This window comes from Eurosta solidaginis, chromosome X, assembly GCF_040869045.1.
Source record: "Eurosta solidaginis isolate ZX-2024a chromosome X, ASM4086904v1, whole genome shotgun sequence".
Taxonomy (NCBI): domain Eukaryota; kingdom Metazoa; phylum Arthropoda; class Insecta; order Diptera; family Tephritidae; genus Eurosta; species Eurosta solidaginis.
In genome coordinates this window covers 186,105,359-186,128,289 of record NC_090324.1, presented here as the reverse complement: position 1 = coordinate 186,128,289, position 22,931 = coordinate 186,105,359, and the positions used below count along the sequence as shown (strand labels likewise).

At 32.3% G+C, this 22,931-nt stretch overlaps 1 protein-coding gene across 3 annotated transcripts in view; it reads left to right on the top strand.

The window, feature by feature from the left end:
* LOC137234285 (uncharacterized) overlaps window positions 1-22,590 on the top strand; it is a 310,833-nt gene extending 288,243 nt beyond the window's left edge. For all 3 annotated transcript variants that reach the window (XM_067757892.1, XM_067757893.1, XM_067757891.1), the window contains 3 exons: window positions 20,764-20,838; window positions 21,344-21,519; window positions 21,588-22,590. In XM_067757892.1, the coding sequence (XP_067613993.1) occupies window positions 20,764-20,838; window positions 21,344-21,519; window positions 21,588-21,782 (446 nt within the window). In that variant the 3' untranslated portion in view covers window positions 21,783-22,590. The remainder of the gene's footprint in view (window positions 1-20,763; window positions 20,839-21,343; window positions 21,520-21,587) is intronic.
* The last annotated feature ends 341 nt before the right edge of the window (window positions 22,591-22,931 follow it).

The following is a 22,931-nucleotide window of genomic DNA, read 5'->3' as shown; positions in this document are numbered from 1 at the left end:
TCTTTTTGATACCCATATTGTACAAACAAATTCTAGGGTCACCCCTGGTCCACCTTTATGGAGATATCTCGAAACGGCATCCACCTATGGAAACTAAGATTACTCCTTTTAAAATACTCATTAACGCCTTTCATTTGATACCCATATCGCACAAACAAATTCTAGAGTCAACTCTGATCCACCTTTATGGCGATATCCCTAAATGGCGTCCACCTATAGAAATATAGCCCACTCCCTCATAAAATACTCTTCAATGCCTTTTATTTGATACACATGTCATACAAACACATCCAGGGTTTCCCTCGGTTCATTTTCCTACATGGTTATTTTCCCTTATGTTGTCACCATAGCTCTCAACTGAGTATGTAATGTTCGGTTACACCCGAACTTAACATTCCTTACTTGTTTTATTTTAAACTAACTATAGAATGTAGTGTTCCAACAACCACACCACGAAAAACCTGTTGTGTAAAGAAAAACCAGCAATATAGCGGTAACAAAAACCTTGTATTGAAAAAAAAGTGTGATAAATAATTTTTTTTTTTTGGTTATTTAAAGAAAAGATTAGAACAAGAGACACAAGGAAAAAAAGTACTGAGAAAATTGAAAAAAAGAGAAGTAAGTTTAACTATCAAACAAAAGTATGCTTGGTAAAAGCGCAATACAGTTCCGTGGCAATATTGCGTATTAATTTGTGTTGCACAACATTCGAAAAAAAAATATAGCCTATCTACAAATATAAAGTTAATGTGAGATCTTTAAACACACTAATGAAAAAAAAGAACATTGTAGATTTACCATAGCAAAAAAGTTTATTTTTTTAGAGAAAAATTATTTCGTAAGATATTAACAACTTTTGATAAAGAAAAAGTCTAAACATCCGTAAAATCCAAAAAAAGAGGAAATTCTACTTAAATTTTACATCCTAGCAATAGCAATAACGTCAGACCTGCTGCATAATCTTGGAAGGCCTTTCAGCGATGGATTGCATTATATATCTAAGTAACTACGAACAACTGTAAGTACATTCTTCCTTATATGAAATAAAATTTTTTTTTGGTGGGTTTTGATATCATAGCAAAGTCAGAGCAACTTATGCATGCACATATGTACATATGGTAGCCCAGTACATCCGCTGGTACTATCAGAACCTTTCTCATTTTTTCAAACAAACCGCAGCACCGCCTCCACAAAAATTATCATTTCATGCACGTTGTGTCACCTGCGCACCTATATCTGTCGAGGAGGGCGCCGCCTCCATATAGTCACCATGAACATATTAAATTCTAGGATTGCGTGGCGGTCTTCTACGCCAGACTTGGTGTAATATTAAAAACTCTCACTTTTTCTTTGTTTTTAAAAAAGTTTTTATTTATTTAAAGTAATAGGTGAATACGCGAATTTTAAGAGCCTTCTGTATCATGAAGCTGCCGAAAATATAATGGCGGCGGTGAAATATGAAAATGGCGAGGACACTATTTCCAATCGCCATTTTCATATTTCACCCCACATATATCTTATTCTTTTTTACGTGCTGTATTACAGCAGCTGAATATATATGAACATACATTCTTTTATTCTTTCTAGCAAGAAGCACTATTCACAATGACATTATGTGCATTGTGAGCAAGGATGTTGCCAGATGGTTTATAAAAGATGATTTGGGGAATTTTACCCTTACATCACCCTTTTTGGGGAAAAGAAGAATTGACAAAGTGATCAGTTTTGTCACATTATTCTTGCCAAAACCTTATAAAAATTGTTGCGAACTAACGAATAAACAAATATGTTTACAATACATTAGGGTGTTCCTCCCCTTTTGGATTCGTTAGTTCGGAACCATTTTTATTACTAATTGAAAAAGATTTTATACTTAGAATACTCAAATTGTAGTTACATTTTGTAGTTTATTGTAAGTAACTTAAATAAAAGCTATAAATATTAATAACATATTAATTTACTACAATATATGTTGAATGTTTCCTTTGTAAGTATTTATGTTTTATATATTCAATTTAAAGTTTTACATTTTTATTACATATTAAATAAGTCCTTTTTTGTTTTAGCAATTAAGAAATACCTTTTTTCTCTTGAATATACAAAATTTTGTGTTATTTTTGTTTTTTTGTTTTAACAGTTTTTGAGCCTTCGTGGCTGCTTAAATGCTAGTACTATAAAAAATTTTGGATTTTTTTTCAATAAAATTTAAAGTTTAATCAAAGCATTAAAGTAATGTTAATTTACTTTTCTTAGGCGATTTTTATGTACTACTTCTCCTTTGTTTTTAACCTCATCGAAAATAGTTACATTAGGTTCGTTAATTTTAGTTATAATAAACGGACCTTGATAAATATTTTCATGTTTATGATGCGGTTCTTTCTGTAAAAGTACTTTATCTCCGATTTTGACAATTAACGGACGAGCCGTTTTGTCATATAGATTTTTGCTTTGTAACTTGTTTATATTTATTAGGTTTTGTGCCATTTTGTGTGCTTTCTGCATTCTAAACTTAACTTCTTTAGCATAGTTTTCGACATTATAAATTGGGTAAATTTTTTCTTTTCTTAATTCATTAGGAAAAGTTGCCTTTTCCCCAAAAATTAACTCGAAAGGAGAAAATTGATTGTCAAAAACTGTGCTTGTGGTAGTATTGTTTAAAAATGTGAAATATTTTAAATATACATCCCAGTCTGAAAATGATTCGTTTAATTATGCACGTAAGTATTCATTAAAGACTCTATGATTACGTTCGATTGTACCAACAGTTTCGTGATGGTATGCAGTTCAAAAATTATGTTTAATATTTAAAAGTTTAGTTAATTCTTCAAATAATTCGTTTTTAAATTCTGTACCTAAATCTGATTTTATGGCATTCATTGTGCCGTATGTTAAAATGAATCCTTCAAAAAGTGCAGATGCAATTGTTTTTGCTATTGTATCAATTACTAGTATATCGAATGGTTTACAAGAAGTTGGTGTTAAAACAAGTTTTTCTTTTATTTTGGGTTTAACCTTGTTTAAAAGACAATCTTACAATTTTTTGTATATTTCGATATATCACGAGTCATACTTTTCCAATAAAATTTTGTTCGTAGATTTGCGTATAATTTTTTTCATTCCGCAATGTCCACCTCAAATTGGGTCGTTACGATATATTTTCAATAGTTTTAGTTTTGTGTCCTCGTCTGTTACTGTCTCCACTGGATCTGTTAAAATAATTTCTAATGATTTTAAAATTTTATTTCCAATATTTTGAAATTTGTAATAGTGTAATGTTCGAACAAAAAAACCGTTTTTAGGCCATTCAATCTGCTTAATTTTGCGTTTGCCGGCTTCTGATTCAAGCCTCGAAAGTGATTTCTCTAAAGTCATTATTTCAACGGTAATAATGAATTGTTTAGTAAAATCTGGATATGGAAGTTTTTTTGGTGAAAGTAACGCTGCTTTCAAAGATAAAAATGCCCTTTCGCACTCAACATCCCAAACGAATTCAACTCTTTTCCTGCTTAATCGATTTAGAGGCGCTGCCAGAGACGCAAAATTTCCTATAATAGTTGCAAGCGCGACGAATCGTCGTACCGCGTCTTTGTCAGTGGGTTTTGTATACTTTTTAATTGCGTTTATTTTGGAATCGTCTGGCAACAAAACTTTGGCTGAACATTTGTGACCTAACCTAAAAATGTAATGCATTCTGAGCAACGATGTTGCCAGATGGTTTATAAAAGATGATTTGGGGAATTTTACCCTTACAGTACATAAGTAAATGAGCCGGTACATATACTAATTATTTGCACAAATGCATGCACATATTTACCTAACTATTCCTATGTGCGAGTGTTTGTTGGTTTGATTGCTTAAATTAAAAAACAAAAAAGAACAATAAACGAAAAAGCATCAAAACCTTTTACAAAATTAACATTGAATAGAAAGAACACATTAAAATAAGAAAAACGGAAAACCCTGTTTTGCAAACTTTCAATCCTTTATCACTCTTGCTAAATAAAGGTTTATGATTTCCTGATAGAAATTTGATTGTTGAGTAAGGTTTTTTGAATACAGATAAATAGATAGTTTTATCTAACAAAAAAAAAAAAAAACAATATAGTGTAATATAGCACGCAAATACCCCCCAACAAATTTGGTTAGGGAATTAAATATATACAAATGATATATTCAACGACCTACTTAGTACTTTTTGTAAATAGAAAATGTTATAATGATCCAAAGTGAACAAGTATATGAACATATGTAGATATTTGATGATAGTCAATTTGTATTTGAATCGTTATCAATAAGTAACCTTAACTATAGGGTATACAGGTGTATTAGTAATGTAAATCTATCTTGAAGAAACCAAATTCAATTTTTTGTTAAGTTGTTTCTGAAAATTTAATAAACATAACCTAATGTGACTTGAGGTATGGCAAAAACCCACCCACGCCGGAAGAGCAAAGGCACCAGAAGATTCCGACTGCTGCGACCCTTCAACTGTCCGTAGGTTTATATCTTTTCCTATTTTTACCACCTAGGAACCGGCTCACCTACGCACTCATCATCACCTCCCTCCTGGTAGGTTGTTGCAATGAGCCTTTGGACATTTCGGCGGACGGAACCCCATATAGCCCCAAATCAATTCGAAATAACCCCCAAATATCCCCGGGAGTATACAGAGAATGTACTACAAAAAACCCCGAAATTACCCCGGGAGGACCTCGAGAGAATTTATTTATTTATTTTATTTATTACGACTCTTAGAGCCTAGATCAACACTTAAAAATATTATAGCAGTAATTAACAATATGTACTATGTATGAAATTGAACTTGAATTTGAATTTGAAACATATAACACAAATCCATTCGGAAAACGACACCAAATTTATTTGTTGGAATCTTTTCGCAATTTAAGTCAACACATATAGGATCTCCTCGAAAAAACTTTCTTTCAGAGATTTGCATATGCTCAGATTCGATGGGTAATCAAACTTTCCCACATTCAAAATGCTATATCTTTGGTTCCACTCGTCGTGTCTTATTAGTTTTTGTTTTATTTTGAAGGCAATAATATTTACTTTATAACTGCGTTAAAAAAAAATTTATTTTAAAAAATCAAAATAATGAATAAAACATGATTTTTTTAAATAATTATTACATACTGTGTTCCGCCACGAATATTTTCGTAAAAATATATATAATATGCGATACACTTTCATCTAAAAACGCCTTTTTATTTTAAGTTGGACGATTTTGTGGTTAAAAAGATACTAACTCATTTCTGACCTGACCTCGAGCAATATGCTTACATTTACTTGCAGCAGGTACGTGCTACAATTGTATACAACCAACGCCTGCCTGTGTATGCATGCATGGTTAACTTAACTACAACATACATGCATATATATACCTGTAAATAAACCAGGCATGCTTAACGAACGAAACGATATCATTTCGTTACGATAAGCAACGCTAATAAACGAAACGAAGTCACTTCGTTTCGTTTATTAGCGTTGATTATCGTAACGAAATGATATCGTTTCGTTCGTTAAGCATGCCTGAAATAAACCTACTAATCACTTAGCAGGTAGCTAATTTTGCGAAGTTATTATTTATGTCAAAATTAGTATAAGTAGATGTAAGATTATAAATAGAAAATAGAATTAAATTTTATTTCAATGTAGAAACATTGTTCATTTACTTAATTCAGAATTTTCTTGTTTGTTATTGCGAGTTTTAAATAAATATTATTAGGAAAATGCCGAAAGTTAAATGTTTAATACATTTGATTTGTCTCCGCACCCAAACACCAAAAACGACGGGACTCTGAGAAAAGTAAAAAAAAAACAAGTAAGGACGGGACTGTCTTCGGCTGTGCTGAAGACTTCATACCTTTAATGAATGGGGCTGAACAATAATCTTATCCCATTCGTAATCTCCGAATAATGCGCTGTATAAGATAAGAAATATATAGTGAACAGATGTACATACCTAAACGATTTTAAGATAAATATAAAAAAATGGCAAAAAATGGATATATATCATATATAGCTCCGATCGAAAAGATTTTTACAGGAAATCTTCTATTATATATTAGAATATATATCACCAAGTTTGACGTTTTTATATTGGAAACTAAGGGAGAAATGGCCAAAAATCTTTCTATCTGAACGATCGGTTGTATGGGATAGGTATATACTGTATACATATAGCTCCGATCAAAGTGATTTTTTCAGGAAATTTTCTATGATATATTAGAATAAATATCACGAAGATTAACGTTTTTATATTGGAAATTAAGGGAGAAATGGCTAAAAATCTTTCTATCTGAACGATCGGTTGTATGTGATATACATTATATATAGCTCCGATCGAAAAGATTTTTTCATGAAATCTTCTATGATATATTAGAATAAATATCACCAAGTTTAACGTTTTTATATTTGGGAATTAAGGGAGAAATTGCCAAAAATCTTTATATCTGAACGATCGGTTGTATGGGATATATACTATATATAGCTCCGATCAAAGTGATTTTTTCAGAAAATGTTCTAAGATATATTAAAATATATATCACCGAGTTTCACGTTTATACTTTCTTAATTGCGGCAGGAATGACCAAAATCGTCTTATCTGAACGATCGGTTGTATGGGAGATATATATTATATTGTATTTGTTGATTGTATTTATATTATAGTGTTCCGATCCTACCGGATCCGACAAATGTCTAATATAATACATCCTTGTGCCAAGTTTCATTGAGATATCTCAAAATTCGAGGGACTAGTTTGCGTTCAAACAGACAGACGGACGGACGGACAGACGTACATGGCTATATCAACTCAGTTCGTCGCCCTGATCAATTCGGTATACTTAATGGTGAGTCTATCTTCTATATTTCTCAACGTTACAAGCATCGGACCAAAGTTAATATACCATTTCATGTTCTTGAAAGATATAAAAACCACTTATTGACGCTGGATATTCCTGTAACAAAAAAAAGCGATGGAACAACGAATTTGCAACAAATGCCGACTTAAGCTATCTAAAATCAACAAAGATAATGAGGTTTATATATACTTGCAAATATAATAATTGAATATACAAATTTAGAAACAATATATCTATTTATGGAACTCATATATAAGACATTGGCAGCTGCCCTCATGTACACATATGGTTTTCCATATTTTAACTTCAATATTATTAAATTCGTCAATTATTAGGTACTTATCATACATTTATTCGTTTTTTCAGATGAAAGAATCAGATGAAATTAATTTCAGCGAAGTACCCACTGAAACTGATAGCGACGTAATTTATGCTCCGGAATGTTCTACATCTGTATCCATTGGAGAAAGACAGAGAAGCAATGTTGGAGGTACCTAGTTTAATCAACAAAGGCTTAGAAATAATCGGAGTTTCACCAATTCAAAAAAAAAGGTTCATCAAAAACGCAATTCAACTGAAAAAATGCAGAATGTTTCTGAAGCAATTTCAGGAAAAAAATTTTGGCATACCCAGTGATGACAACGTTTGCTTCGATGAAAATGATGGAAACGAAATATTACAAACTCTTAAAGAGGCATTCGCTACCACCAGTGATCGAGCAAAACAACTTAGAATTTTACCTATTTGCAAAGATTGGCCTCATCGGAAATTTCAACATCATTTCTCTGCTACAGTTCATATGATAGCTGTTGCTAAGAAAATTGCTGAGGAAAAATGAGTTCTGGCAGAAGCAAATCCCAAGAGTCATCCGTCATTAGAAAGAGAAGTTATTGATTTAGTAACACAATTTTATGAACTCGATGAAAAAAGTGGTGCGATGCCCGGGAAAAAAGAATTTGTCTCCGTAAAAATTAATAACGAACGCATTCACGTGCAAAAGGGGCTACTCTTGATAAACTTACGCGAACTTCATCAAATTTTTAAGGAAAATCACCCAACGGTTAAGTGTAATTTTTCAAAACTTGCAACTTTGAGGCCAAAACATTGTATTCTAGCAGGTTCAAGTGGTACTCATTCAATATGTGTTTGCACTATACATGATAACGTCAAATTATTAATCGAACAACAAACATCTAACTGCTGAGTCTGTGCGCCCAATAAAAAGCTATCAAGACTGTTTAAAACGTATGTTATGTCTTAATGCATCAACAAATTGTTATTTCGGAAAATGTGCCCAGTGGCCCTGGGGCAACAAATTTGATCGATTAAATAAGAAAAAATTTGGAGGATAGCTTCATTGAGGAAATAACTTACAGGCAACGGGTGAATGTCGATAGAACCAATTTGCAAGTAATGGCATACCCAGTTGATGAATACTTACAAAAATTTGAGTCCGCTTTAAAAAAAAAAGTGTTGCATTCATACATAGTTTAAAGCCAAAACAAGTTTATAAGGGGAAAAAAGAATATTTACCAGAAAATGAATGCATCGTTCTCTGTGATTTTTTCCGAAAACTATGCATTTGTCGTGCAAATGGCTACTCAAGGAATTCATTGGAATAACAATCAGGCAACAATTCATCCATTTGCTATTTATTACAGGCATAATAGCGGCGAAATTCGTATGAAAAGCTTTGTTGTAACTTCGGACTGTTTACATCACAACACAATTGCCGTGCATTTATTTCCCAAATACCTAGTGGAATATGTTAAAAATAACTTTGAAAATATTTGCAAAATTACATATTTTTCTGATGGGACAAGTCCACAGTATAAAAACAAAAAGAATTTTGTTAATCTTACCCACCATCAAAAAGATTTCGGTTTGAGTGCGGAGTGGCACTTTTTTCCAACTTCACATGGCAAAAATGCGTGCGATGGTTTAGGTGGGACCTTGAAAAATTGGTTGCCAGAGCAAGTCTACAGAGAGCAAATAATCCAATTCAAACGCCAAAAGAATTATTTGATTGGGCAATAGCGGCTATACATAATTTTTCATTTAAATATGTGGAAAACGAGGAATACTACAAAAAAGAAAAGAACCTTAAAGCTATGTAGAATTAAAAAGGCAGTAGCAGTGAAAGAGACGTTGACATACCACTGCATGATTGCAGTGGCAGCAGGAACAGTAAAATCAAAGTTTTTTTTCTTTGGATGATCATTCAGTTGAAGTTCAAGTTATGAAATAATTATTATAAAATATGTATAAATTTAAATGAAATTAAAAATTATTTTTAAGCTGGTTGTTGTTGTTGTAGCAGTGCTTTGCCCCACCTAACAGCCGCGACCGATCACAAATTGTCATCAATATCCTCTAACGGGAGTCCAAGGAAACTTTCTGTTTCAACAGGGGTGGACCATAATGAAAGGGGTGTTAAAGGCGTTGGTTCCACAATTAAAGAGATGGTTGGTGTCATGTTGGGACACATTGCAAGCGGGGCATACATTTTGTATGTCGGGGTTGATTCTGGATAGGTAAGAGTTTAACCTGTTACAGTATCTAGGACGAAGTTGAGCAAGAGTGACACGCGTTTCCCTAGGGAGTATGCGTTCCTCTTCCACAATTTTTGGGTGATTTTCTTCGAGTACTGGATTCACCGGACAACTCCCGGTATAAAGGTCCGACGCCTGTTTGTGGAGTTCACCAAGGACCTGCTTGTGTTTTTTGCTTCATACGGCTGGGTTCTCAGGTGCCGTATTTCCTCAAAATGCTTACGGAGATGACTCCTTAAGCCCCTAGGCGGTGTTGGCTCATCAATCAAATGTCTGTTTGGATGCCCAGGTTCCTGGGTATTCAACAGGAAGTGTTTGGTTAGCATCTCATGTCTCTCCCTGATGGGGAGTATGCTCGCCTCATTATGTAGATGGTGTTGGGATAGGGGATTATGTACTGGCGATAGGAGAGATATCGGACGATACGACTCTCTTATGTTAGCTGGTTTCCCAGGCTTTAGTAGCGGGACCACCTTGGCCATTTTCCATTTTTCGGGTATGACAAAGGTGGAAAGAGACAGGTTGAAGATATGTGCTAAGTATTTGAAACCCTCTTTCCCTAGGCTTTTAATCATCGGCATGGCTATGTCGTCTGGGCCCACTGCTTTGGATGGTTTAGCATGACCAATGGCATCTTCAACCTCTCTGGCGGTGATGGTAATTGGTGACACGCTGAATTTATGTTTATGTGCGTGTCTGTTGGCCCTCCGTCTATCTTTGTCGACCGTAGAATGCAATACATATTGACTGCAGAAAGCGCTCGCGTATTTTTTCGAATCCGAGAGCACTTTATCGCCGAAAGCGATGGAAACTTTGTCATTGTGCTTAGACGGATTCGATAGGGACTTTACGGTGGACCAGAGTTTACCCACACCGGCAGAGAGGTTAAAACCTCTTAGGTGCTCCTCCCATTTCACCCGTTTGTCGTCATCCACAAGCAATCTGTTGCATTGGTTTATGTCCCTTATTTGGGGGTCGCCTGGGTCGAGCTGTCTTATAAGGTCACGTTCTCTCGCTAAATTTGCGGCCTCCGCCGGGAAGTGGGGCCGAATTTCGGGAATTCTCCAGGCGGGAATGAAACGTGCCGAGGCGGATTCAATAACCTTGCGGAAAGCACGCTCCCCTTGGCGGGCATCAGTCGGGATAGGGAGTGCAGCAAAGAGGTTGTCTGTAAAATATTTGTATTCCTCCCACTTTCCTTTTTTAAAGTTTATGAAAGTGCGTTTTTCTGTAACGATGAAATTAGTATAGGCAGGTGGTCGGATGCCAATGGGACCATCGGCTGCCAGTTGACGCAGTTTACGAGTTCTGCGCTCACGATTGAGATATCCAGCGAACTGTGACAACTTCGTACCATACGTGTGGGGGCATCTCCGTTTATTGTGCGGAACGTCGTTTCTTCTATTTGATCCGCCAACATCTCACCCCTACTGTCGGCCCGCAAGTTTGAATGCCATAGATCGTGATGGGCATTAAAATCGCCTAAGATAATGCGATTGTTGCCAGTGAGTAAGGCGCTAATATTAGGGCGGTATCCGCTGGGCCCAGAATTACCTGTCCAATGTAACCATCCCTTACACCATACACACTGAACAGAGTATGACCGTCCTAAAAAGATTCTTTTCCGGCAGATGCAGCAAAACCATTTCTCAGGACCGGGGTCAGGAGACGGACCCGGATTGGATTCGATACTTTCCAGGAGCAAGAGAATATGGAGCAGTCCCGATGCAAGGAGCTGCTGGGAGGATGACAATTTGGAGGAGGGACGCAACAAATTAAATGAGATTACATTGAAATGGCAGTACTTGGTCGGGAAAAATATCGAGTCGGTCCGGTACATAGAACGGACGGCCTTGGGAACGGTTTTAACGGTTTGTAGTAATTAATTAGTACATCAATTGCCGTCTTCAAGACTGAGTTTGTTATTTTTGTAAAATAGATATTGTATAAGTTTGTTTATATATTAGACTGAATAAGTTCAATAAACCTTGCTCATTTTCTACTTATTATAATAAAATAAAATAATTTAAAAATAACCTTTAAAATCTTAATTTTACAAAAATAAGTATTATAATTTATAACTTATCCTATATTATTAGAAATTATTAAATTCTATTTTCGAATACGACGTTTTTTATATTGTTACATGTAGTATCTAAACACACATACGCATATACATATTTTCTTACGACGGTTTTGAAGTGTGCATTCCTATTTTATTTTCAATAATATATGTAAATACATTTTAGAAATAACTAAATAAAAATAGAAACTGTTTTTTATATGTATTTATTGCCTATTGTACTACAATAATGATTTGTTAAAACACAAATACTAGCTACCTGCTAAGTGATTAGTAGGTTTTTTTTTACAAGTGCATATACATATGTATGTATGCTGTAGTTAAGTTGACCATGCATGCATACAGGCAGGGGGAAAACAGTATGTAATAATTATTTAAAAAATTTATTTTTTATTCATTATTTTGATTTTATAAAATTAAATATTTTTTTAACGCAGTTATAAATTAAATATTGCTACCTTCAAAATAAAACAAAAATTATTAAGATACGACGAGTAGAACCAAGGATATAGCATTTTGAATGTGGGCAAGTTTGCTTACTCATCGAATCTGAGCACATGCAGATCTCTGAAAAAACAAATTTTTCGAGGAAATCCTGATACGGATATTTGCTTATTTCGTACGAGCAACTTAAAAAAAGTTCGAGCCCAATCAAAATTATGAAATCTCAAAGGTTGTTCGATTTGTAAAAAAATTACCCATCTACTATTTGCACATACTATTTTTTTCAGACACCGTTTTGTAATTAGGTAATTTAAAATCATTTCTCTGCCCAGTATTTTTGTCATGAACCTCGTAGTTAGATTTAGATAATTAGTTAAATTTCCGGTTTTTATGTTGTATATAAACTTCCTACTGTGGAAAAATATTTGCTGTTTTCATGTGTTGGGTCACCTAACCTGCATGTTGCTGTAGGTCAGGAACACTTGCAAATACATTTCTTTTAAATTCGATCATTACCTTACCATTTAATAATGTACATAACTGTCGCATTGGCATTTCAATATTAGAGCATGAACTTATAATACAAACAGACATGTATGTATGTACCCACATAATTAATATTCACACACGCTTAGTTGAAACAATAGCGACAGGTATTGTCACTTTGTCATTTCCATTCTTAGCTTGTGAATGCCTATGAATATACATACATTCGTACAAACATTAATGACATTCCTATGTAACTGTAGAGTTATCTACTTGTAACAAATATACTTGTTATATTTTAAATTTATTCTTATTATATTATTTATTTTTTATTATCAAAAAATGAAAATATTTGAAGTCATCAAAAATATTTTTTTTTAAAAATAAAGTTTAAATATTTTAATCAAAATTAAATAGAAAATTATTATTTTCTATATCTACCAACGGACCTAAATTTATATAAGTCCACGGTCACCGTGGTGTGATGGTAGCGTGCTCCGCCTACCACACTGTATGCCCTGGGTTCACACCCCGGGCAAAGCAACATCAAAATTTTAGAAATAAGGTTTTTCAATTAGAAGACAATTTTTCTAAGCGGGGTCGCCACTCGGCAGTGTTTGGAAAGCGCTCCGGTTGTATTTCTGCCATGAAAAGCTCTCAGTGAAAACTCATCTGCCTTGCAGATGCCGTTCGGAGTCGGCATAAAACATTTAGGTCCCGTCCGGCCAATTTGTAGGGAAAAGCAAGAGGAGCACGACGCAAATTGGAAGAGAAGCTCGGCCTTAGATCCCTTCGGAGGTTATCGCGCCTTACATTTATTTTATTTATTTTATTTGATACAATCGCAGAGGTACTGACCAATACAATACCGCAAAAAGAAGTGCAGCTAAGTGACGTGCTACAAAAGAAAAGTTGTATTAAGTTGCCTGAACCAATTGCAGACTATCTACCGGTTTCGGCAAATGTGCACACGATCCAATACAAAAATGCGTGAACTGATTTCCCCAAAAAAATGTTAAATAGAACACATCTACAAGAATTAGTGAAGAATAAATAGTGAATTCTTAAACGAAATTTATCTAAAATAACTCTGTAATTGTGCACAAATATCATCAAATATTTATATGAAGTGAACTAAGCAAGTTATTATACTAAAACAAGCATCCAAATTTTAAAATTTATTATACAAAGATATAAACTATCAACTACATATATTTATATGTACAAATATATTAACTATCTACGTAAATACAAATATTCAAAAACTTTATTATCGATATTTAAAAACTTAAAATTAAATTAATTACTTAAAAATTAAAAAATATTTACAATTGAATATCTATAACAAACAAATTTAAATAACAACAATGAAAATTTCTTTGACTACAACAACAAGAATTTGCAACATCATACAATACAATTATTATTATTAACAACAATCACATTTTTGTTGACACATTTACAACAATCAATTTTTCAAAATTTGGAGTCCGCATCAAGTGTTAAACATTGCTTATTTGTTTATATTCATTGATTTTTCAGATTATATCTTTCATATTTTCAAATTAAATTATTTACTTTTAAAAGACACAATATTTTCATTCTTTAAACAATTTATTTCTTTACAAACACAAAGAGATCTATGTATTTGATAAAAATAAAAAGGAAATTTAATTGTAAAACAAAAAAAAACCTATAAGTCCTATAAAACTCATAAATCTTTCGTGAAATCCTTATAGAAGTAAAATGATCAAAATAGTTTACTTACTAATAATTCTTAATTATAATAATATTAAGTATATTTTAATTTTGTACACCCTTCTCGAGTTTTTAATATCTATAGTTTATACATATAAGAAATTCAAAAAAATAAAAAATAGGAAATACAAATTCGAAATAAAACAATAACCACAAACCAATACAGAACAAACAAATAACTTTAAACTTTAGAAATCAAACATATTTCTACAATTTTAAAAAATCTCTAAAGATTTCTTAAGATAAATTTTAACAGCAAAACTCAAGAATATTCTTATTAACATGAGAGGAATCAAAAACAATTTCATGTCACCCTCAAACAAATAAAGGAATCACCTTTTACTTCCTTACCAACAACTTGGACATACATTATACAGAGTACAATTATATATTGAACATATATTCTGCATAATACAAATTTTAATTTTTGAATGATTGTGCACACAAAGTTGCCATCTACTATCATTCAACCTCATTCTATGTTCTTCAAACGTATCATTATAATTGACAATATTTCACAAACAGCTATTGAAACCTTTGAAAATATAGCAATAAAACAACCAAATATTAATATACATATAAATATTAATACAATAAATAAATAATTACAACACTTACCAAAAATTTAAGAAATAAAATGAGCTATTAAGTACATCGAATCATCAAAAGATTGAGTACTTTACAACACAAAATTCAAACATTTTTCAAACTACAACACAAAATTCTTACCGTAATCAATATACATTGTAAATTAACATTAAAAAAAATGAAACCGTTTAATAAATTTTTCGTTTCACTGGAGGGGCAGTATATGTATAGTTATCTACTTGTAACAAATATACTTGTTATATTTTAAATTTATTCTTATTATATTATTTATTTTTTATTATCAAAAAATTAAATATTTGAAGTCATCAAAAATATTAAAAAAAAAATAAAGTTTAAATATATTAATCAAAATTTAATAGAAAATTATTTTTAAATTAAACTACATTTCTTATTATATTTAATAAACTAGTCTCCAGTGAACCACCAAGAGGCGTTGTTTTATTGCGCTATTTTTCTTTTAATTTAGAGCACAGCTCAGTCCTTGTTTCGAATTTATTCCGCGGTAAGAAAAAGCTTCTTCACCCTATATTTCGGCACTCAACGTTGAGCAGTGTTTAAATTAAAAGTTTATTTAATCGATTTAAATGAAAAAGTGTTTCAAATACTATTGGTCGTCACAATACATCATTCATGCATCATCATAATCATTTTTTTGGGCATCGGACATAGTTGGAAAAAAGTTGGAGTAACGGAATCTCTTTCCTCAAGTCCAAGTAGCAGTACATTTTCTTGTTGAACCCATACTTCCGTATTTCGCTGCTTTGCACCTTTTGTTTTACATCGCTGCCGCTACTCCGTCAATTCGCTGCCGACGAAACATTTATCGTCGCCACCCTTGGCAATTCTGCTACGTTCGCTTAGCTTTGGGCATATTTCTTTCGCTACAGCTTCCGTCATTGTTGGCTGCTGCTTTTTCGTCACTGCTCATTACGCTATCGCTAGCTTCGCTCGTACATAATTTCTCTGCCAAAAGTCCGTTAAATCGACTGGGATTTCTTGCTATCGAAATATTTGTCGCTACCCAATGAACAATTAAACGGTGTTTCCTGCCATTTGTCATTTTACTCATTTTTCCATTGCAAAAAATAAAAAAATAAGCTAAAACCTTCAATATTTATATATTGGTTAAATAAAGTAGTTTATTTTTTGCACGCTGGCACATACCAAGTGCGTCCGGCCACATACTAATTACTCAAACGCCAAACATTTTATTAGCAGGTACTAAGCTTTTGCATATTTTAAATAAAGCCCTGTTACAATGTTGCTCGAGGAACTTAAACAACAGCGAGCTAATATAAAGAAAAATATTTCTCCCATCAAAAATATTGTTGAGGACAGTTTACGACCAGGGGTAAAGTTTTGTTACCTTACTTAATTACTTAATTGGCTCTTAATCGTTTAAACGGTTATGGCCGTCCAACAAGGCGCGCCAGTCGCTCCTTCTCTCTGCCAACCGGCGCCAATTGGTCACACCCAAAAATTTTGGCATACCCAGTTATGACAACGCTTGCTTCGATGAAAATGATGGAAAAGAAATATTACAAACTCTTAAAGATGCATTCGCTACCACCAGTGATCGAGCAAAACAACTTAGAATTTTAACTATTTGCAAAGATTGGCATCTTCGGAAAATTCAACTTCATTTCTCTGCTACAGTTCATATTATAGCTGTTGCTAATTAAATTGCTGAGGAAAAAGGAATTCTGTCAGAAGCAAATTCCTAGAGTCATCCGTCATTAGAAAGAGAAGTTATTGATTTAGTAACACAATTTTATGAACTCGATGAAAAAATTCGTGCAGGTTCAAGTGGTACTCATTCAGTATGTGTTTGCACTATACATGATAACGTCAAATTATTAGTCGAAGGACCTAACATCAAACACATACTGCTGAGTCTGTGCACCCAATAAAAAGCTATAAAGACTGTTTAAAATGTACGTTATGTCTTAATGCATCAACAAGTTGTTATTTCGGAAAATGTGCCAGTGCCCTGGGGCAACAAATTTGATCGATTAAATAAGAACAATTTTGGAGGATAGCTTCATTGAGGAAATAACATATAGACAATGGGTGAACGTCGATAGAACCAATTTGCAAGTAATGGCATCCCCAGTTGATGAATACTTACAAAAATTGGAGTCCGGTTTAAAAATTAGTGTTGCATTCATACATAGTTAAAAGCCAAAACAATTTTATAAGAAGCAAAAAAGAATCTTTACCAGAAAACGAATGCATCGTTCTCTGTGATTTTTTCCGAAAACTATGCATTTGTCGTGCAAAATGCAGCTCAAGGAATTCATTGGAATAACAATCAGACAACAATTCATCCGTTTGCCATATATTACAGGCATGAAAGCGGCGAAATTCGTATGAAAAGCTTTGTTGTAATTTCGGACTGTTTACATCACAACACAATTGCCGGCCATTTATTTCCCAAATACCTAACTGGAATATGTTAAAAACAACTTTGAAAATATTTCCATGATTACATATTTTTCTGATGGGACAAGTGCACAGTATAAAAACAAAAAGAATTTTGTTAATCTTACCCACCATCAAAAAGATTTCGGTTTGAGTGCGGAGTGGCAGTTTTTTCCAATTTAACATGGGAAAAATGCGTCCGATGGTTTAGGTGGGACCTTGAAAAGATTGGTTGCCAGAGCAAGTCTACGGAGAGCTAATAATCCAATTCAAATGCCAAAAGAATTATTTGATTGGGCAATAGCGACTATCCCCAATATTTCATTTAAATATATGGAAAACGAGGAATACTACAAAAAAGAAAAGAACCTTGGAGCTATGTAGATTTAAAAAGGCAGTAGCAGTAAAAGGGATGTTGACATACCACTGCATGATTGCAGTGGCAGCAGGAACAGTAAAAGCAAAGTTTTTTTCTTTGGATGATCATTCAGTTGTAGTTCGAGTTATGAAATAATTATTATGAAATATGTATAAATTTAAATGAAATTAAAAATTATTGTTAAGCTGGTTTTAACAGTTTATAGTAATTAATTAGTACATCAATTGCCGTCTTCATGACTAAGTTTGTTATTTTCGTAAAACAGATATTGTATAAGTTTGTTTATATATTAGACTGAATAAGTTCAATACACCTTGCTCATTTTCTACTTATAATAATAAAATATAATAATTTAAAAATAACTTTTGAAATCTTAATTTTACAAAAATAAGTATTATAATTTATAACTTATCCTATATTATTAGCAATTATTAAATTATATTTTCGAATACGAATTTTTTATATTGTTACATGTAGTATCTAAACACACATACACATATATATATATTCTTACGACGGTTTTCAAGTGTTCATTCCTATTTTATTTTCAATAATATATGTAAATATATTTTAAAAATAACTAAACAAAATAGAAACTGTTTTTTTTATTTGTATTTATTGCCTATTGTACTACAATAATGATTTGTTAAAACACAAATACTAGCTACCTGCTAAGTGATTATTAGGTTTTTCTACAAGTACATATACATATGTATGTATGCTGTAGTTACCCAACAAACACTGAAAACAAAAATCTCAAATGTTTGATATTCAACATTTTTCATAATTTGAAACAATATATTTTCTCGACTTTTTCTCAAACGTCGGTCTTCAACTTGAGAATAATTTGAGACATACTTGAACATTTTTTTTCTCTCAACTGTTCGAAAAAACATTAATTCTCAGTTTGATATTCAGCATTATTAATCATTCGAAACTAAATATTCTCTCAACTTTTTCTCAAACGTTGTTTTTCAACTTGAGAATGGTTTGAGATATGCTTAATTTAGCTGGAAATGTAAACAAGCGAATTTATTGAGTGAAGTTGGACATAAAGTGAAAAAATAAGGAAGTATATATACATTTTAATAATATTAAGTGATATTGTACTACATTATGCATAAATCTAAACGAGTTCAAAGTGAAGTGAAGCAAATAATAAATTTGCTTACCGAAAGTGGCACAACAGTAGCACCGGGAATAATAGAAAGTTCAGGAGTAGGCGCCACCTTAGGCGAAGGCTCTTCTATTTCCAATAGTGTTATTTATGATCGAAGTGATTCAGAAAGTGTGGATTGCGACTATTCGGAATCTGACATTGATGCAGAAAGTGAAATGGAAAGTGTTATACGAGAAGAGCTTGCTGGATGGGCCGTCCATTTTAATATTTCCACTGATGCAACTAATGGTTTGTTAGGAATACTTCGGAAATATATTACTGGCATTCCTAAAGATGGCAGGACATTGAAATGTACTTCCAAGATACCGCCAGTGGAAAAAATGGGATCAGGAGGATATTTCCACTACGGTGTTGAAGATTCCCTTACAGATTTTTTAATGAGAAAATCGTTCATATCTTCTGAAATCCACCTCAACATAAATGTTGACGGTCTTCCACTAGCAAAAAGTTCCAATTTGCAGGCATGGCCCATTTTAATAAACGTGAATGGGGACCCGGTTTTTATGGTCGTAGGTGCTTATTGCGGAAATAGCAAGGTACTGTGCCCAAATATATACTTGCAACGTTTTGTAGATGAAATGTTGCACTTAATGAAACAAGGTTTAGATTTCAATGGCAAGCATTATTCAATTCACTGTCGCTCTTTTGTTTGTGATGCTCCAGAGAGATCGTATATATTGGGTGTTAAGGGACATACGGGTTATTTTTGTTGCGTAAAGTGTACGCAGAAAGGGGATAGTAAAGGCCATAGAATGATCTTTCATCATGAAATGAATAGTAGTAGAACATACTCAGATTTCCGCCTAAGGTCTGATATAAATCATCACAGAATAATAGAACAAACCGCCATTGAGAAATTGCCAATTGATGTTGTAAAATCCTTCCCATATGACTACATGCATGTGATATGCCTTGGTATGATGAAAACTTTGCTTGTAGGTTGGGTTAAACAAAGAAATGAGCCGTATTCATTAAAATCTGGACAGATTGATGCATTAAATTCTAAAATATTATTTTTGAGTAATAAGGTACCTAGGGAGTTCGCCCGACGTCCACGTACCTTAAAGGAAATTGAAAGATTTAAGGCCACAGAATTGAGGCAATTTCTATTATTACTGGAGTTTTTTTTACTTGCCGATATCTTAGACGCCAAACGGTACCACCATTTCTTGTTACTTAGTTTGGGTATTCAAATTTTACTTGATAAAAAATCATGTTCGGAAAATAATGAATGTGCCAAAATTATTTTAAATGAATTCGTTAAAAATGTCTCTAGGCTTTATGATGATTCTTTTTTAACATTTAATTTTCATTGCCTTACTCATTTACACAGTGATGCATTAAACTTTGGCGATTTAGAATCTGTAAGCGCATTTAAATTTGAAAACTTTTTGTCTAAATTAAAACGAAAATGTAGAAAGAAAAACCATATTGCTGCACAGATTTATAATCGTTTAGTAGAGGAAAGCTTGTTCTGTAATGAAAGTGTTACGGAAAAAATTGAAAAGGAAAAATTACGAAATCGGCCAGTAAACTCAATTAATACAAATTTATTTTATTTATCCATAAAAAATCCTGACAACTTTTATAGCGTAAACAAAAAAATATTCATGATAATAAGTATTATTTATAAAAATTCTGTTCCAAAAGTAATATCTTTGGAGATCAAAAATTTAAATGATCTTTTTATTACACCAATAAAGTCATCAAACTTTAATATTTATTGTTGCGCCACTTTAGACTTTTCCAGTGATCGATTTGAGCAGTAGATGAAATATCAAAAAAAGTAATTTTATTTCATAACTTTGAAAATACCGAATTCGCATTTTTAGCACTTGTTCACTCATAGATGGATTTTAACAGCACATTTTTGTCTACTGGAGTTACCAAACAAGATAGGGTTTTTGACTATTAATTGTTTATTTGAAATTGTTTATACTAATAGTCTATTACCGTTCATTTTTCAGATTTGGATAATTTGAATAGGAATATTGATGCCTTAGACAAGAAAATAGACGAATGGAGAACAAATTTATCAAAGGGTAATATTTGTTTATTTATTTATTAAAATTTTTTGAATTAGTGTGCGATATGTTCAACTTGAATCCCTTTTATATTTTTAGTCAGGTTTTTCATAACATTTTGGAGTATGCAATTTTTAAAATAACTTTAGTATAAAGAATTTAAATTTTGTCCTTACGTTGTATGGAAAAAAGGAATACTCGAAAATATTGTGAAAAATTTGATTGAACAGTTAAAAAAATTTTGGAATGAAGAATACTGTCCTTACTTAAAATCAGTCAAACCGTGTATATATAATGATAATCCTTCTTGAAAGTACATTAATTTGTATACGACTTAAAATATCTTTCATACCCCTATATACCCCTATTGGCATATCTTGCTTAATACTTATAAAAACAAATCACATTGGTGGCAACACCCAAGTAGAAAATCTTGAAACGAGGCGTACTTTCCATATATATAATTATTTCATGCAACTATTTTTCTAATATTCATACATATCTATAAATTCAATAATTTCAGAAAATCAATCAACACAAAAGTTGTTAAAGAGGGTATTGGAAGAAGTTAAATTAGGCGCTAGTTCTGGAACTGTAAAAAGGAAGAAGATTATACCGCAAAAACCTTTTTCAGAAGTGCATGAATTTTCCGAATTTGAAGCAAAAATTCAAAGCTCTGAGAATAAATATAACGGTTTGGTGAATATCCTAACAATTTAGCTATTCAATTAAAATGCAGCTATTTTATACATGTTTATTTTTTCCAGGTGGCCGAACTGCAGACCATCATCTGTGCAAGTACAACTAAATTCATAAAAATGGCTTGGCGCAAAATAATAACTGACAATGTTGCGCAATCGTATTCCTGGCAAGGAACTAAAACAAAGACACCAGCTAGGGCGCTAAGTGTAACAGGAGCACTGAAACGTAATTACGCGTATGAGCATATGTTGTGGCTTTAGTTATTTTATTGAATATATTTAGAAGCCTTTTGTCTCAAATTTCCTAATGTGGCCAACGACAGTGAGTTTGAACGGGCGACAATCAACTTCTTCCCACACGCTAGTGCTAGGCTAAATAAAAAGGTTGAATACGAAAAACAGAAGAATACCAGCTTGCAATAGATTATAATCTATATATAATAATTATTAGATGCATTTAATTCATTTATTTATTTATTATTTAATGTTCCCTTTTTCTTAAAAACGCAGGATATTTCTGTTGTATTTTTGAACTACGAAAATGTAATTTAAATTTTTGTATTAAATTCTTTTCACTTCTTCAACTAAATTGAAAGAACATTTGTATGTGTAACTCTAGGAGTTTTTCTAGCTGATATGCATTTTTTGTAACTTTTATGTAATTTTTTTTTTATTTATGTGAAATAATAAGCCTGTTCATTTACAAAAAAATTGTTACTAGAATTTACTAATTGTTGATGTTTTGTATGAGCAATGACAGAAATTCGTAACTTCCAGTAATAATTTTTTTGTAGATGAACACACACATGTTAGGCTTGTATACATGTCACTAATGGGAACTTTGTACCTCATCTGCACTTTTGTTTGCAACCTTAAATTTTTGTGCCCAAGTTTTTTGTTTACTTATATGTGTACTTAATCAACACGAAATAATATTTTAATGTATTCACCATGTATATATTACTAGCGGGAGTTTCTCTACATCCTATGCTTTTTTGTAACATTGAATTTAAATGCTTATTTTTTTGATTTTCATGAAATAAAAATTTTTTTATAATATAATTTTAATTTTTTTATTCACGTATCTATCAACATTAAACAATATAAAATATATACATATTTGTTACAGTATATTTTAATAAAAGAGAATGTATTCACCATGTATATATTACTAGCGGGAGTTTCTCTACATCCTATGCTTTTTTGTAACATTGAATTTAAATGCTTATTTTTTTGATTTTCATGAAATAAAAATTTTTTTATAATATAATTTTAATTTTTTTATTCACGTATCTATCAACATTAAACAATATAAAATATATACATATTTGTTACAGTATATTTTAATAAAAGAGAAAGATGGTTGAAAAACTGGCATGTAACCATTTTTTGTATTGATATACTTTTTTG